General features: G+C 43.7%; 2 protein-coding genes and 2 non-coding genes across 4 annotated transcripts in view; 3 read left to right on the top strand and 1 right to left on the bottom strand.

The window, feature by feature from the left end:
• TRIM66 (tripartite motif containing 66) overlaps positions 1-6,703 on the bottom strand; it is a 57,482-nt gene extending 50,779 nt beyond the window's left edge. Inside the window, exon 1 of the mRNA XM_024756994.1 lies at positions 6,572-6,703. The gene's annotated coding sequence lies outside the window, so the exon portion shown is untranslated. The remainder of the gene's footprint in view (positions 1-6,571) is intronic.
• Positions 6,704-9,295: 2,592 nt separating this feature from the next.
• Positions 9,296-12,290, top strand: RPL27A (ribosomal protein L27a). Its single transcript, XM_024756999.1, has 5 exons — positions 9,296-9,376; positions 9,779-9,842; positions 10,278-10,353; positions 11,019-11,193; positions 12,116-12,290. The coding sequence occupies exons 1-5, from the start codon at positions 9,374-9,376 to the stop codon at positions 12,242-12,244; spliced, it is 447 nt and encodes a 148-aa protein (XP_024612767.1). The 5' UTR covers positions 9,296-9,373; the 3' UTR covers positions 12,245-12,290.
• On the top strand, positions 10,521-10,650 carry LOC112407721 (small nucleolar RNA SNORA3/SNORA45 family). The gene has a single exon (XR_003004816.1). It is a non-coding gene; the product is annotated as a small nucleolar RNA SNORA3/SNORA45 family (small nucleolar RNA).
• On the top strand, positions 11,879-12,007 carry LOC112407720 (small nucleolar RNA SNORA3/SNORA45 family). The gene has a single exon (XR_003004815.1). It is a non-coding gene; the product is annotated as a small nucleolar RNA SNORA3/SNORA45 family (small nucleolar RNA).
• Positions 12,291-16,399: the final 4,109 nt, after the last annotated feature.

The raw sequence follows: 16,399 nt of genomic DNA, 5'->3' as shown, positions 1-16,399 counted from the left end.
ATATTAAGCATCAAGAGGATTTGCTTTGTCTCACAGATTCCCTGAAGAATTGCTTTCAGCAATGAGTATCCCTTGGGCTCTTACATTCTGATTCTTTCTACACCTGAAATTCAGTACCTACGAAATGGGAAGAGACCTGTTATATGGAAGGAGGTGAACCTGTGGTATTTTTGTACTTGCCATCTGGGACAGTCCCACGAAGCCCAGCAACCTGCCCTAGCTCCTGGATCAAGCCCTGGAAGCAGTCCTTACAGAGCAAATGCTGACAGGGTAGGAGCCAGGCACCTATATCTTGCACGTCCTGCCGGCATAATGAGCAGATCAGTACCGCCTCTATCTGTCCACTTCCGTGTTTCTGGTCAACTAGAGGTCGCCCCGTAAAGCTCACACCTATATCCATGCCCATGCACGTGCCCAGAACCGGGGCTTTTCCATTAATATCCTCAAGCGTGAAGCAGTGTGTCGAGCGAGCAAGCTCCACTACCTGTAAGTGAAGCACAAAGCAGAGTGATTTGCTTCTGTGGGGAGACAGATACTCCTGGACAGGCCAGAAAGGACTCAGAGACCAAGGCCTCAGAAGTCCAGGCTATGTCCCTCTCCAGAACTGGAGGCTCATGCCCTACAACAGGGCACAGACTCAACCTCTCACTTGGGCCCAAAAGACAGTCCAGCATCTCTGCTGTGGAAAACAAAGCCTGGAGGGGTCTGCCAGGTTGTGTGTTTATTACAGGGTTTGTTTGCCTTCAAGTGTCCCAGATCTACCTGTGCCTCTCTTTATTAGTGGACAAGCTGGATCCAAGAGTTCATTTTGGAAAGGAGAAGGAAATGTATTAAATGCCAAGTTTATACCAGGTGCTTTATATACTTTATCTCCATCCTCACAATTACCCTTGGAGATAGGGACTATGATATTTTTAAAAATTAAATAAAACCATCAGAGACAGGATGAGGAAACCGAGGTTCAGAGAGGTTGGGTAATTGCACAAAGACAGGCAGTAAACAGCAGAATTCAAATTCAAATTCAAATCCAGGTCATTCTGATTTCAGACTCCATACTCTTAACTGAAATGTTTCTCAAGCTGAGGTCCACACACATGTCCTCAGGAGCTCTCTCCACCAACATTTTTAAATTAGTGTTTCATTCTGATGAGTTTTTTAAAGTATAAATATTCTGGATCATCTATATATTCATCATGATGAGATTTTAGAGGCAGTGTTAAGAGTTAGGATCTAGTTCTTACCAAGCAGTATTACTTTGTGTCAGGCTAATGAGAAGAGAAAGGAGCAGACAATATGTAGATGATGCCCTCCTGCCACATGAAGCTAAAATGAGATTATGGCACGCAATGATGAATGTTTCACAGTACCTGGAATAGACAAAGGTGGGAGGGAAAGTGGGGCACCATCACTGTGGCACAAGTTTGCTAAACTTAGCCACATCAGGGTGCACCACACTTAACCTGTAGTGACAGCTTCCTTTAGCAACACACCATCTGCAAATGAAACTAACACTGTTAATTTGATTGTTTTGGTTTTTTATAATTTATAAACTGTATTAGGTTTTGTAATTGTATAAGAGCAGAAAGAGTGCACCGAGTTTTATATTTGTACTTATTTAAGAAAAAAACCAAAGATCATTTAATTCAAATCCAGAGCTCTGTAATTATGCAAATTTGAGAGAACTTTCACTTCAATCCACAGTCTTTCAGAGCCAAGCCCATTAAGGACAAAGGACGACGGGGTTGGGGGAGACCAGGCTTCTTGCGGGCCCAGCAAGATGCCACTAAATAAAGCAATGGGGGGGCTCTCCCCTCTAGTTCATTCTGAGGCTCTAAGGGCAGTTATTCCCCAGACAGCAGCCATAGTAGGCGAGGTGAGGGCAATCTCTCTTAGAAGGTTTAAATGTGGTAGAGTTTATTTCACTAGACTTTGAGAATACCAGACCTTTTAGTCTTAGAACTGCCTTACATATTTTAATTATTGAGCACCCCAAAGAGATTTTGTTTATGTGGTTATAGCTACTGCCATTTACCGTATTATAAAGTAAAACTGAGATAATTTAAAAATATTAATTCATTAAAAAACAATAAACCTATTACAAGTCAACATGAATAACATACTTTTCAGGAAAAATTAACTACTTTCAAATAAATTTAGTGAGAAGAGTGACATTGTTTTCCCCTTTTTGCAAATTGCATTAATGTCTGGCTTAACAGAAGACTTAATAGAAGCTGGCTTTCCATACCTGCTTCTGCAGTTACATGTTGTTTTGTTTACAGTATATGAAAAAAATCCAGCCTCACACAGCTATACAGTTGGACAAGATAAGAGTATTTTAGTAGCCTTATCAGATAATTGTGGATATTCTTTGATACTACTGCAAAATTTAACAAGTGGTAGTTTCTTAACTTACTTAGTTGTAATGTGGAATCTGAAACTACACCAATGAACTTTTCTTACTCTGTTATATTAACATCCACCGGTCTGTCTTACACTTTGAACTGCTCTTTTACTCAGGCATAATTTTTACAACACCAAGCATTGGTGATTTGGAAAATATTGGTTCAATGATTTACACAGATGCTCCAAATATTGACATGTTTCATTATAGAAAAAAATCACACTCTTTAATATCACCCCTAATTGCATCAGAAAATTCTGTAACTATTATGAAGTTGTCAAACTCGTGGAGGCAGCTATAACTTTACCCGAATTCTAATTTTTGCTTGCAAACTCAAATTTTTTTTTTTTTTTTTTTTTGCAAACTCAAATTTTATCATTGGCAACAAATACTGTCAGTTTTCTTCCTTGAAGTGACAGGCTCACTTCATTCTTTGAGAAAATATCTGCCAAATTCTCAAGCCTGAATAATCACAGTTTGTCTGTCAGCTGTTCTTTCAAATAAAAACTATTGTTCTACAATAATAATAATAATAATATAATATAATAATAATAATAATAAGCCTAGTGCAGCGTGCAACTCAAATAGCACAAGTGCAGTTCCTCACTTAAGTTCCTACTTAGCTCCTCACTAAGTAGCAGAGGTGCTTTTTGCATACTTCTAATTTCTTCACATAGAATATTAAAAAGACTTGTATTCAAGAATTGAAATTTAATAAAAATGGACATTCTTCAGTGAAACTGGCTCTTTTCTTTTTCTTTTCTTTTCTTTACAAGCAAATGCCTGGCAGTGAAGAACACACTGACTCATCTTTGGCTTTGGCTTTGGCACCATCAGTGCAAATGTCAACCCAGTGAAAAGGGCAAATAACATCTTAGTATTACTATGAAAATTGTTTGACCTTGTGGAACCCCTGAAAGGGTCTCAGGGACCCCTGATGGGCCTTTAGACCACACTTCGAGAACTGCTGCATTAGACTCTGAAAAACAATTCTGGGCATTTGGGGGCGTGGCATAGCTTTCCAAACCAGTGGGCACTACCCAGGGTAAGAATATAAAGAAATAAGTATTTCATTTCTGTCTTAGAAGAGCAATTGAATTAACTCTATGAGGGTAAAGGTTAAATTAAAGGCACAGCAATGGGTCTCTGACTTAAGGAGAAGGGGGGAAGGTCAAATGATCTCTTTTTTATCCCCTTCCTCCTTCTCACCATAACTTACCTCTTCCCTCTCCTTCCTATCTATCTCCCCTGACCTGGGAAAGCGAAGGGGATAGTTTGGCAGAATGTACTTAAGCCAGGAGTAGCCAATTCAAATGCCTCCAGGGGCCAGCCATATAAAGACTGTGGGTCCAGTGTTGCCAAATCTTAGTTTTTTCAAAACACCAGAAATCCGGATTTTTATTTAAATTTTTAAACGTTGGCAACCAATTAAATTTTAAAAAAACATAAGAAAACAGCGTGAGTCAAACAAAATATACCAGCAATCAGCTCTGCTTTAAGTCATGAAGAGACCTGAACTAAATGAAACATCAGGTGAAAGACTGGAAGGACGCACAGGAAACCACATCTATATTACCTTGTTTACAAACCACCTCCTTTAATATCCCACACCCAGATGTGAGAGAAGGGAGATATTAACTGGGTTTCTGTAACCTTGCCAAGGAATAACAGAGCAGGTCATTGCATGCCACATTGGGAGTTAGAATTTCAAAGATTGTTTGCATGGGTAGTACAGAACAAATTATCATCAAAATAGTATACATTTTACGGGAAAAAATGGGAGGGAGAAACACCAAGTAATGAGAGAGCACCTACTCTAATGCGAGACTGTGTTGAATGTGATACATTATTTATTTGTTCGTTTACTTGTTCACTATTTGTTTTAGACACAGTCCTAGGGCAGGACTTTGTCTTTCTTGCTCACCATGGTACCCTCCCCTCTTTGCCTGGCACCTATATATAGTGCCTGAACATAGCACACACTCAATAAATATTTCTAAAATGAACAAATGAATCTCAGTATTTTTTCACTATACAGACAAGAAAACTAAGACTCAAAGAGAATATGCTACTTGTTCAAAATCATTCAGCTAGTGAAAACAGAGGTAGGAAATGAACCAAAATTTTTGTGTTCTTTCCATGAATTTTATCATCTAAAATTAAATTAAAACCGAGGAGCAGTTGAATTTGTTGCGCTATTGGATGAACTGCCCTCAAAGATCCTGGCATTCCTCCCTTCACATTCTGCTATTCTGAGTTTAATGGCAGCGGGGTTTTCCATCCTAGCTTCCAACAAAGCTGTGAGGAAAGCATTTGCCACGTAGTATAATGAGACTTTTGAAAATCTATCCAGCACAGAAAGGAAGAACTCTTAGTTCTCGAGTTATATTTATTTTTACTTTGTAATGAAGAAAACCTTGTGTGGTCCTATGAATTTTCCCCTAAATGCCATATTGCTGTATATCAAAAACTACTGATAAAAGCAAAAACAAAACAAAACAAACAAAAACCCTGAACCTGGTGTAGTTTAAATTGGAAACTATACATGCTGCTGGTGCATAAATTCGCACAGGTACAATCCAGGTGTAAATTCCCAAAGGAAAAATCCATTTGGAAAAAAAAAAAAAAAAAAATATATATATATATATACACATATAGCAACATAAAATGAATCATAAAAATGTTTATATCCTATAATACAGCAATCTCACTCCTGGGAATTTATCCTAGACAAGTTATTCAACAGAAGAAGAAAAAAGCCACATATACACAAATGTTCACTGCATCATTTTCTCCAATAGCAAAAAACACAATGAGAACAAGAAAACAAAACACATGAGAAAATGGCTTAGTAAATTATAGTATGTGCTGAAGATAAATTACTCTTCAGCTGTTAAAAATAATAATCATGGATACTGGGTAGTGATACAGAAAAAATGTAATAGTATTAAACAAGAAGCAGAAGACAAAAGGATTTGCATACTATGATCATCAGCTTTGCAGATAGCTATGTCTAGATGTAAATAAAAACTGAAAGGTAATATTCAGACATGAAAACAGCATTGTAAGGTATTATAATTTGAGATGTTTACACTTTTTTTTTCAAAATTTTCTTTCATGTTTTACTGTCTTTTCTATTACATATAAGTTTTAAAATTCTTTCTGAAGTAAATTTGGATTTCTGAGTTTTTCTCAAATTCTCACTTAGAAACGACATCCTAACTCTTCCCATCTTAAATTAACAATCTTCTACTTGAAAAAGGAAAGCAACATAATATTTCCAAATGTCCAAGTCTAAAGGTGGAGAGCAAGAAAACAAGGCTGGATGCACCCATGCTGTTGTTGCTGTCTGAAGGACTGCTGATGAAATCAGGCACCCAGAGAGGAGAGGAAGAGAGAGGGACCACAGGGCCCTCTTCAGGGTGGCAGTATGTTTACAAGGCCACCTGGAGAGAGGGCTGAGGGAGCAAAAAGGTCAGCACTGCATATACCTGCCTCACCAGGCTGCTGCCTGGCATCCTCTCCCTTCTGCTCATTTCACAGGCATTTTCTGAGGCCCTGACCCTCTGGGGGAGCCCAGATGTCTGAGATGTCATAAGGCCATGTTTTACTTCAGAAGAGATGCCACAGAGAAAGAGGCCTCTTATGGGTCATGTCCACCATCACGCCCCGTGTGCGTGGTGAGGAGGGACAAATCACCTAGTGCCTCATGTCTGGCTGCTATTTAACTTTGTATATACAGAATTCAGCTTTGTTTGCTCTCTCAGAGCTGGCCGACCCACAATGACAAATCCCACAGGAGCCTTATGTTAAAGCTACATGATTTCCTTGGGAAGAAGAGGGAGCTGGCTAGAAAACCAAAACCAGACAACTGTCCAGGGCACTCCCCCTACCCTGGAGATCAAACCACCAATGAGGAGAATGTTAGGTGAGCACAGAACCCAACACAGAGTACTAGTCCGCTCAGGGAGGCCTTCCATTCAGAAGGATGGCCTGAAGGATAGGATGCAGCCCCTCTGTAACCAAGGAACCTGACAAAACTATACAGAAGCAGTGTCCCATCAACCAGACTCTACCTCCATGCCCTGGGCAGTCTTGGTCCTTACTTCAGTCCCTATTTACTAGACACCTAAAGGTAACCTTTCATTCCCAAAACTCTGCCCAGCTTACCTCCATTCACAGACCATCTTCCCAAGGGTAGTTTCTAAGTAGCTCAGCTCATCACTTGTGCACTTACTGGCCAGTTTTGATGTCAAATAGAGGACGATCTCTTCTTAGGCCTTGCCGCCAACTCTCAAGGCCTCTCTTTCTGCTGGTAACAGACAGTATGTGATTAAGGACTGAAAGAGTGATGAAGCCCATAATGCTGTGAGGTCAGAGAGGGAGGAGATGCTAAGGTAAAAGCAGGAGATTTGGAGAAAAAAGACTAAAGGCTAGGCCCAGGCTCTATATCTTAGCAGCTCTACAGCCTCTGGCAAGTCAGTCAACCTTCTGTGCCTCAACTCTCTCATTCATAAAATGGGACTAGTAGAGTTGACCTCTCAGGCAGACACATTTTGTAAACTGCAAGGTGTATTTGGTTATTCTCACTGTGGGCTGGAGTGTTCTGGGAAGAGCAGAATGTAAGGTAGGGCTTAAAGGTTGAGGAAGCTTCAGGACATCTGGTCAGAAAGAAGATGAGCACTCCAGGCATGAGAAATGGCACTAGCACAGGAAAAAAGGTAGAAGGGATGTACCAAGTTTGGCTGCAGTAGAAAGCTTGTGCAGGGAAGAAGCCAAGGTTAGTTTGGAAAGGCAAGTGGGCTGTATTCTGCTGGTAATAGGGAGCTATCACACTTTTTGATCAAGTAAGTGAAAGGATAAGAGTCATGTTTTAGGAAGATCAAACTGACAGAGGTGTGAAGGATGGACGGATTGGAGGAAGGTTAGAATACAGGCAGGGTGATCACAGGAGGGTGCCGAACTCCAGATGAGGGCCTTAATGAAGGCCATGGCACGAGGGCTAAAAAGGAGAAAGCAGATTTGAGAGACAGGTATAGAAAAAAAGACACGGTGACAGTGTATTAGAGGAAAAGAATGCTTGGGGACAATTTTCAAGTCTCCCTGACATCACTATCTGGGTGGACAAGGCTGCTCACCAAGCTACAGAATAAAGAAGACACCAGAGAACCGGGAAGATCAAAGTATTTGGATATGTCTATCTAGGATGTCTTAGAATGTCCAAGGGATACTAACCAGAAATTAAGTGAATATATGAGTCTGGAGCTCAGCAACAGAGATGTGAATTGAAGCCACCCAAGATGAGTTCACCCAAGAAAACTGTGTACTATGAAAAGTTAAGAGAGGCAAGGACAGAAGGCTGAAGACACCAATACTTAAATGGTGGACAAATATAGAAGAACCTGAAAGGAAGACAGAGAAGTAGCCAGAAAGATAGGAGGAAGGCAAGAGATTAGTTAGAAAAAGAAGTCAAATGGGTAAAGTACAACAAAGAATAAGTGGTATGAGGAAGAGTACATTCAGTTCAGTGTTTGGTTAATTGATGACCTCCATAAGAGCAATTTCATTGAAATAATGGGGCTGAGAGCTAGACTGCAGCGGATGAAACAATGAATGGGAAGCTAGCAAATGGACAGGATTTGTTGACTATTCTTTTGGGGAGCTTGGCTGAAAAGGAAAGAGCAAGGGTAATAAATAGAAACAGGGAGAATTTAGGATATTTTAGCTAAAATGTATTTTAGCTGAAGGGAACAAGGCACAGAAAATACACCCAAACACACACTGAGTGACTGATGGAATGTGATCTTGAACATTGGCGGAGACTTAAGACGGAAAGGATGTCTCTTGCACTTTAGTTTAGAAAGGGAGGTGAGGGTAGGTGCACTCATTCACTGAACGATCACTTGTTGAACATGTACTACATGCCAGGAGCTAGGAGTCCATGGATAAAAGAAAGTAATCCTCCAGTCTTTAAGAAATTTTGTCTAGTAGGAAAGACAAATGTGGATCAACAATTACATAAGAGCTCTGTACTAGATTTTGAGGTGGCACAGTGGGGGGAGGTGAGCAACTATGGCTGAATGGGTCAGAGAAGTATTACAAGAGGAGACCCTTGCATAGGGTCCAGATTGAGCAGGGGTTCTCTGGTCCAGGAGAGGAGGGGGTCACGGGCATGCCAAGTAGGTTGCAGTGAAAGTTAAAATGTGGCGGGTAGAAGATTTACAGGGTCTGGAGAATAAAGAACCCTAAAGCGACCAGGCGTAGAGGTCCCTGAACTCAGGTTGTTCCAACTGAGGACGACCGGGACGATAGCACAAGGGCAAAAGAGAAAGGAAGACCTTGAGCCCACTCAGTAGTGTGGGCGAGAAGGTCCCGGAAGGTGGTAGAGACATCTAGAAAGACTTTAAAGGGAGCAGGAATAAAGGGAGCAGGAAGAGACATCGGGTGGGCACACAGGGTCAAACAGGACCTTGCGGTTTCTCACTGCGGCCAGGGGACAAGCAAGCAACCGCTACCGCCCGAGCCGAGCCGACCACCAAAAACACAGCGAGACGCATGGGGCTGCTCAGGATGGGGCGGTTGGTGAGCAGCAGAGAAATACACTGGCCCCAGCAGGCTCTTCGGCCGTGTCCCCGGGAAAAGCGCCCGGCCCACCTGGACCCCAGCTGCGTGCACGACAGCGTCCCAAGCCCCGCCTTCCGCGCCAGCGCTCCGCCTCTGAGCCCGAGCGCACGCGTGACAGCACGGAGAAGGCTCTCCGCCCCCGCAGCCTCCGGAACAACTCTATGACGGAGAGTTCACCCCACAGGAAGTGGAAACAACAAAACCCACAGCAGCTCAAGACCCGCGACGCCAAAAAAGCTCCGCCCGCGGCCCGGCCTCCGGACCGGAAGTGAGGCGTTGGCTCCGCCCCCGAGCTCGATAGCTCGCGAGACTTTGCAGAGCCCTTCCTTTTTCGTCTCGGTCGCTGACATGGTAGGTGATTTTTCTGATGCGTCCCCATAGTTGCTGGCCTAGGCCGCGATCTTTACTCACCTTGCACCCCAGCCACCTACTCCCGAGCTTGGCCCGGTCCTCCAGGCCGCGCATGGCCAGCCGCAGGGCGGGGTAGCCGGCGTGGGTCCGGGGCGGGGCGGGGAGCCTGGGGCCGCGTGTTCATCCTGCGGTTCGGTTTCTCGAGACACGCGGTCCGGGGTTCCTGGGTGCCTCCCTGATGAGGCCGCACGGCCCCGGGCCAAGCCGTAACCTCGACTTTGCTGAAGGTGCAACAAAGCAGATCCTTGATCCCCAGGCCTATAGGCCTCTCACAGACTGGCAAGCTTCGCCCCTTGCCCCTCTTCCCGTAGGCCTTATCACCAAGCACCTTTTCCCACACAGCCATCCAGACTAAGGAAGACCCGGAAACTTAGGGGGCACGTGAGCCACGGCCACGGCCGCATCGGTAAGTACTGTCTCCACATCCTGGTCGTTCTTGGGCTATCTCTGCATGGTGCTAGCTTGTCAGGAAGTAGGTAACTTAGAGAAGTGGGTTAGTTAGAGCTCTTGGCGGTCGAGTCGGATTGAATTTGATCGTTAGCTGTTGGCTTTACCTTTGAGAATTCTCTAGTACTCCAGTTTTAGAGAATTTCACGTCAGTTGGGGTGTTGGAAATTGAGCGGGGTCCAGTATCGAATTGGTTGAAGCTATGGAGTACCGTGTTAGTGTTGTGAGATGGAACGCTGCAAAGTGATGATTATCCCAGAGTCTTGAAGGAACAGCATTGCTGGAAGAGGGGTATTAAGCAAAGGCACAGAGGTATGGGGAAGTGCTTTTGCGAGAAGTAATATCGAGGGGTTGGAGAAGGCTATTTTAGCCATGTAGCTTTGTGTTCCTGCAGGCAAACACCGGAAGCACCCGGGAGGCCGCGGTAATGCTGGTGGCATGCATCACCACAGGATCAACTTCGACAAATAGTGAGTGTTTTTCGGACTCTGCCTTTACTGACACTGACAGCTTTGGATTTAGGGGTAGAAGGTAGTTAAGAACATCTTCAACGGGAAGCAAGGCTCTTACCACTCAGAAACCTTGCCTGTGGCTGGGTTTCGTCAAGTTAATATTTGATGTGAACTGAGAACTTGTCACCGAGGCTAGAGTCACGCTTGGGTATCGGCTATTGCCTTAGTGTGCTAGAGTCCTCGAAGAGAAACTGCTGACCTTATTCACTGGCTGTGGCCCTCGTGGCATAGTCAGTCACCGGGTTAGTGACATGCATCAGATTGACTTACACAACTGTTAGATCCGTTTAACGCCCACAAATTAGCGGGGTTGTGTTTTAACTATTTGTTTAGGAGCCCTGTGTTATAGGAGTGTGGGGAAGCTGTCAAGTGACCTGAATCCCAGTCTTGGCACTGCCTCTGACTTTCTCAGTGACTTACTCTGGTTCTGTGAAATAAGGCTAGTCTTTTCCACCCGATAGTCTTTGGTGGCTTTTTAAAGATCTGTTTTATTCAAGAAGTGGAGTACCTGCTTTGTCACTCTTCTGCATAAGTGCACAACTTACACTGTAATGGGGTGGAGATGGTAAACATAGCTTTTTAGTTGGAGTGAGGTAATGGAAACGGTTGCCTTCTTTTCCCAGTCACCCAGGATACTTTGGGAAAGTTGGTATGAGGCATTACCACTTAAAGAGGAACCAGAGCTTCTGCCCAACTGTCAACCTTGATAAATTGTGGACCTTGGTCAGTGAGCAGACACGGGTAAATGCTGCCAAGAACAAGACTGGAGCTGCTCCTATCATTGATGTGGTGCGATCGGTGAGTGAATTGAATATTTTTTGCCTTTCAAAATTCTGGATAATATGCTTGCACCTAAAGTCTATACCCAGATACCTACTAGACAGTTCCACTTTCCGTAGCATTTCCACGGGTACTTACTGATCAAAATTGAACTCTTGTTCAATTGTGATTCACGCAAAACATTTGAAGAGTAGTTCTTCCACTTCCTCGTTCATTTACTTCATTTTTCACTTGAACGTTTTCCGATCGGTTATCTTATTCCTAGTGTCAGTGCCCTGATTTGTACGGGTTTCTCACCTGAACTATTGGTAGTAATTTAGGTCAGCTGGCTCTGGTCTGTTTTACACAAGACTGCATGAGGCACAGCCCTTGACCCTTTATGTTTCTTACAGAATAAAATCCTAATATGTTCAATTGTTATTTAAGGCCCAACATTATCTGAAGAGAACCCCCGCTCCCCCCCCCCAAAAAAAAGTATTTTTGTATATCATTAGGAGTTCTGGTCCTTGTGTCAGTCTTACCCACTGTGGGTATGGAGGTGGTGGGAATCCTGAGGGGCCTTTCAGTAAAGTTTTAAAATTCCCTTTCTCAGCCTCTTCTTTGAGCAATTCTGATGACCATGACTTGGAGCATTGCTGGAAATGTGATTTTCCTTTTTTGCTTATCAAGTCGTAATTGAATAGGAGAAAGCGTTTGAGCTCTGCCCGAGACTAGAGTCACATCCTGACAGCTCTTGTCCTGGTGTGCTAGAGTCCTCGGAGAGAATCTGCTGGTCTTGATTCACTGGCGAGGGCAGTCGGTGCCCCCGGGAGTGCCCAGATCAGAAACATGCTCTCCCTGGCCCCTAGATGGAGTGGATTGGTAGGCATTTTTCTTCGTACCCATCACAGAGTTGGTGACTGCCACGGTGCATTATAAACACTCTTCTCTGTTCTTCTAGGGTTACTACAAAGTTCTGGGGAAGGGAAAGCTCCCAAAGCAGCCTGTCATCGTGAAGGCCAAATTCTTCAGCAGAAGAGCTGAGGAGAAGATTAAGGGTGTCGGTGGGGCTTGTGTCCTGGTAGCTTGAAGCCACGTGGTGGGAGATTCATTAAATGATAACAAGTGCTTTTCTCTTCTGGTCTGAGTGAGGGTTCTTTGGCACTTCTACCTCCCTACCTGTACAGAAACCCATCTGACAGGTTCTAGGAGTAAGGGTGTGAGGACCTGGGCTCTTCCACCAGCTCCCCTCAAAGTATGGAAGAGATGGCACCAACACTTAGAATAAGGCCTTGGCTGGTTACCTAATTTGAGGCTTTTCACTTACAAAGTGAGAATGATACCTGTTGGTGCCATCATACCATTGAAAGGCCTATTGGCATTGTATGCTCTGAATTTATAAGTGAGTGGGACAATGTGCCCTTAATTGTTCCATGTCAAGGGGGGAAACTCATGATCTTTACAAGATTTTGATAAGTCATGTTGGAAAGATGGGTCAGTGGTAGGATAGAAGTGGTTCTTTGGAACTTACTTCGTCAGTTTAAGGTTCTTCCACCTGGCTTCCTCATCTTGGACCAAACCATTCTGGTCATAATCAAAATGTTGGAATGGGGCCCAACAGTCTGAATTTTAAACACACCAGGGCTTTTACACATCAGAGTGGTTTGGATTCTAGAAAGCAGTTGTCAGGATTTATGGGTCCTTGTGCATAGGAGTCTTAATGTTCAAAGAAATAACGTCATGAAATGCTAATGATTTTCCTTCCAGCGTGAAATGTATCTAATAGAGAAATTTGGGGAATGCTAAAGGCCAGAAACCAGAATCAGGTTTCCTAGGGTTTGTTACCTCCTGCAAAACCAAGAAGATGAGCAATGCTTGTGTGCAGATAGGACCCTCTTAGATCCTGGTAAATTATAATTTGGTATAGTTTTCCAAGATTTTGAAAGTTTTTTGACCCATAATAGAACTTGCAGTCTAGAACCCTGACCAAAGAATAGTTAAGATGGCACTTACTTAAGCCTCCTAAAACTCTACTTACATGTTTAGTTTGGTAGAGGGTGGTTTCTGTATTGTGTTGTGGGATCATGAATGGGCTGGGAACTATGACTTTCTGTGAGACTAATTTGTCATAACAGCCTTCAGAAGATATTGGGGATTGTCAAATGTAAGGAAAGACAGGGGAGGAAATGTAATTGATTTGTATAATGGAGAGTTAAAGGTGTCAGGAAGGCACTCAGTTGGATAAGCTAATAACTGGATCATTTACATCTGTTGGTACTGGTGGAGAAAGGTAAAAATCGGGTTTCCTTTAATGTCTTTTGGAGGACTTATAATAAGGGAAGCTTCGATGCCTTCTAGACACTGAAGGTACAGAAATGTGTAAATACAGTGTCTTAAGATTCAGGCCGGATTTGAAATTTATATCTAAACCTAATAGCTGTGTGACTTAGGCTTAGTCCAGTTTTCTCATCTTTAAATTTAGGTAAACGTACCTACTTGAGGATTGTGTGGATTAAGTAAGATGGAAAGCATTTACTAAATTTTTGTGTTTCGCTCTTAGTAACCAGCATGTAAGTGAACCATTATTACCTGAGCAGACAAGTCAGGTAACCTTGGTGTGATTCAGTTAATGGGAAAGTGGTCTAAACACAGGAAAGAGCAAACATGCATTTAGGAAACCCAGTTTGGAAAGGTTAGGCAAGTTGGGAGGTGTTATATGGGAGAACAGTTTTTCTGGCCCAGCTGTAGTTTAAGGGCACAAGGCTACAGTGGAAGGCTGGAGGCGGGACCATGAGGATGGAAGACAGGATTCAGAAGACATAAGGGACAGACAGGACTTGGTGACTGAATTGGGGTGGGGCTGGCAGCAAAATATGGTTTAGGGGGAGGATAGGTGGTCAGTAGTCCCTTTATGGCTAGCTTCTTCCAAGGTTTCATTGCTAGAACCTTGCAGTATAACTATCCTGACACTGGATGGGATAATGCTCATCCCATCCTATATGGAGGTGCTGCTGTTGGACATGCATGCTAAATATGAAAGTCACTAGTACAGCCATTCTGAATAGGGAGGATGCCTCAGGAGTATAGCTACTGATCTGTGTGAGCTGCCATGCTCTGGCTTGCTCACTCACCATTATCTACAGGTAATAACTGGGCAGATGTTCTGATTACTCCCAGGTAATACTGTTGCCAAAGGAAGCTGGGTTACTGGTGAAAAGCCAAACATGTGCAAGATAATGGAGGACACGGACCTAGAGCAAGTGCTTATCTTTCATAGGACCAAAGGCAAACCTTACGCTTTGGTTTTATATCTGAGAGTGAAACGTGCTAATGCTGAGATACAAAATATAGCCGATGCATAGGAAAAGTTCATGCATTAGACTGTCGAGCTTTGATTAGCCTGTCCGGTAGGCACAGAGACCCATACTGCCACTGCCTCTTTAGTGGCCGATGATAAGCGCACGGTGTTGATGAGATTCTCCCATGTAGGGGGAGCAGGTGCCCCCTAACTCAGGTTAACGGCTAAATTTTCTATCAGCTTGAATTGCTAAGTATATTTCTAGCCTAATAATTAATGTATGTGCTTTAAATACATTGTTATTCAAACCTCGGAGCTGCCACTGTGACTTCCAGTTTATGGGAAATGTCCGCCACATAATTTGCAAAAGCCCTCATTGTCAAAACCAGCTAAATAGGATTTTAACTTTTCAATTCAAATAAATATTACTATGCGATGGCTAACTAGCCCAGTAGCAGCCAGCCCGGGATGAAAAGCAGCCAAAGGCGTGCACCACCGGCCGGAGGCAGGCAGCGCTCGCGTACCTGCGCTGCGGGGTGGGAGGTTAGCGGGATGCCAGCGGCTGGAGCCCTGTGGAGGCTGGCGCCCTAGCAGCCGCTCTCGTTGGTCCCTACCGCCCGACGTCCTTGTCGCACTCAAACCGTCCGCACCGCACAGCCGCTCTCCCTTGCCGCTGAGCCACTTCCCGAGGGTGTGAGGTTCTGGTTCCGGCGTCACTTTGATCTCTGTCCCACCCCAGGGCCGGAAGCATGATAGGCGCCGATCCGCCACTTCCGGCAGGGGGCGGGGCTGGCCTGTGGCGCGCGGACGAGGCGGGAGGTTTAACCCGGCCAGTGTCCAAGTGCGGCGCGGTGGGCGCACAGCCTAGGTCGCCAGCCTCGCCGCACTCAATTTCCGCTTTGACTGCGCGGAAGAAGAGAAGCTGTGGCCTTTTGATGCACTTTCAAGATGGGAATTTCCATCTCTCTCAGATTACGTTGCCGTTAAAAGATAATGAGTGTTCGAGGTACTTTGGGATTAAAAAAAAAAAAACTTGTACGTGCATGGTAAGGTTCTGGAAGAACAATGCAGAAGGGATTTTTTCCTCATGAGTTTTGGGAGGTGAGGAAGGTGATGTATGCTTTGGTACAGTTTGTTTCTTCCTTAACCAAATGCATATTACTTTCACGTTAAAAAGCAATATAAATAGACAACGTTAACTACAAGTTATGGTAGCTTGTCAGTGCTGAAAAGTAATATTTTCTCTTATTCTAGAACTTCATGACCTTTTAAATTACACCCACCCCCACAGCCCATAGGCAAGTAAATTCAAGATGTTTTGGAATGCCCCACTGTGTGGCTCTAGAAACTAATTTTGTGTGTCGCCCCTAGGAAGAATAGGTTAAGTGTATGTATCATTTCTAGCTCTGTTTTGCAGCCCAGTTTTTGTTTTACTTTCATTTCCACTTAAAGTTGGTTTAAAAAAAAAAAACCCCAATTTACGTATCCTTATAAATCAGTCCTTTGGGGTACAAGGTGAGTTGTAAGTCTTATTTGCAAAACAAAGGGTATTATTTTTAACAAAATTTAAACTGATCTGTGATAGAATAATTTTCTTGGGGTCCTAATTCCACATACCATCCAGTGTGAACCACAGTTGCTTTCCAAGAGCATTCCAAAATATTGCCTTTAAAAAGCCCATACTTCTCATTTCAACACTGTGTTTACCAGAGCATGGTAATTTACTGAAAAGAGCATTTAGAAAGATGTAATGGCACAACCTGCCCTGCTCTAAAAGTTACCAGACCGATTACTGGAGAAAACCCCAGAGCCTTTCTTAACTCCAGAATGGAGGAGGGCTGACAGTTCATAGGCACTGGGACTTCTGGTAGAGGAGACAGCACTGCGCTGCCCCTGAGCAATTTCCCAGAAAGGCACTGTCTAAGCACCGTTATTTTCGGTAGTGGG

Source organism: Neophocaena asiaeorientalis, unplaced genomic scaffold (genome assembly GCF_003031525.2).
Source record: "Neophocaena asiaeorientalis asiaeorientalis breed wild unplaced genomic scaffold, Neophocaena_asiaeorientalis_V1.1 scaffold504, whole genome shotgun sequence".
Taxonomy (NCBI): domain Eukaryota; kingdom Metazoa; phylum Chordata; class Mammalia; order Artiodactyla; family Phocoenidae; genus Neophocaena; species Neophocaena asiaeorientalis.
The sequence above is the reverse complement of the archived record's forward strand: the minus strand, read 5'-3'. Positions and strand labels throughout refer to the sequence as shown.

Coding starts and splice junctions, on each gene's coding strand:
- RPL27A (XM_024756999.1), top strand. Junction 10,354..11,018: donor AGGATCAACTTCGACAAATA/GTGAGTGTTTTT, acceptor TTCTTTTCCCAG/TCACCCAGGATACTTTGGGA. Junction 11,194..12,115: donor TCATTGATGTGGTGCGATCG/GTGAGTGAATTG, acceptor CTGTTCTTCTAG/GGTTACTACAAAGTTCTGGG.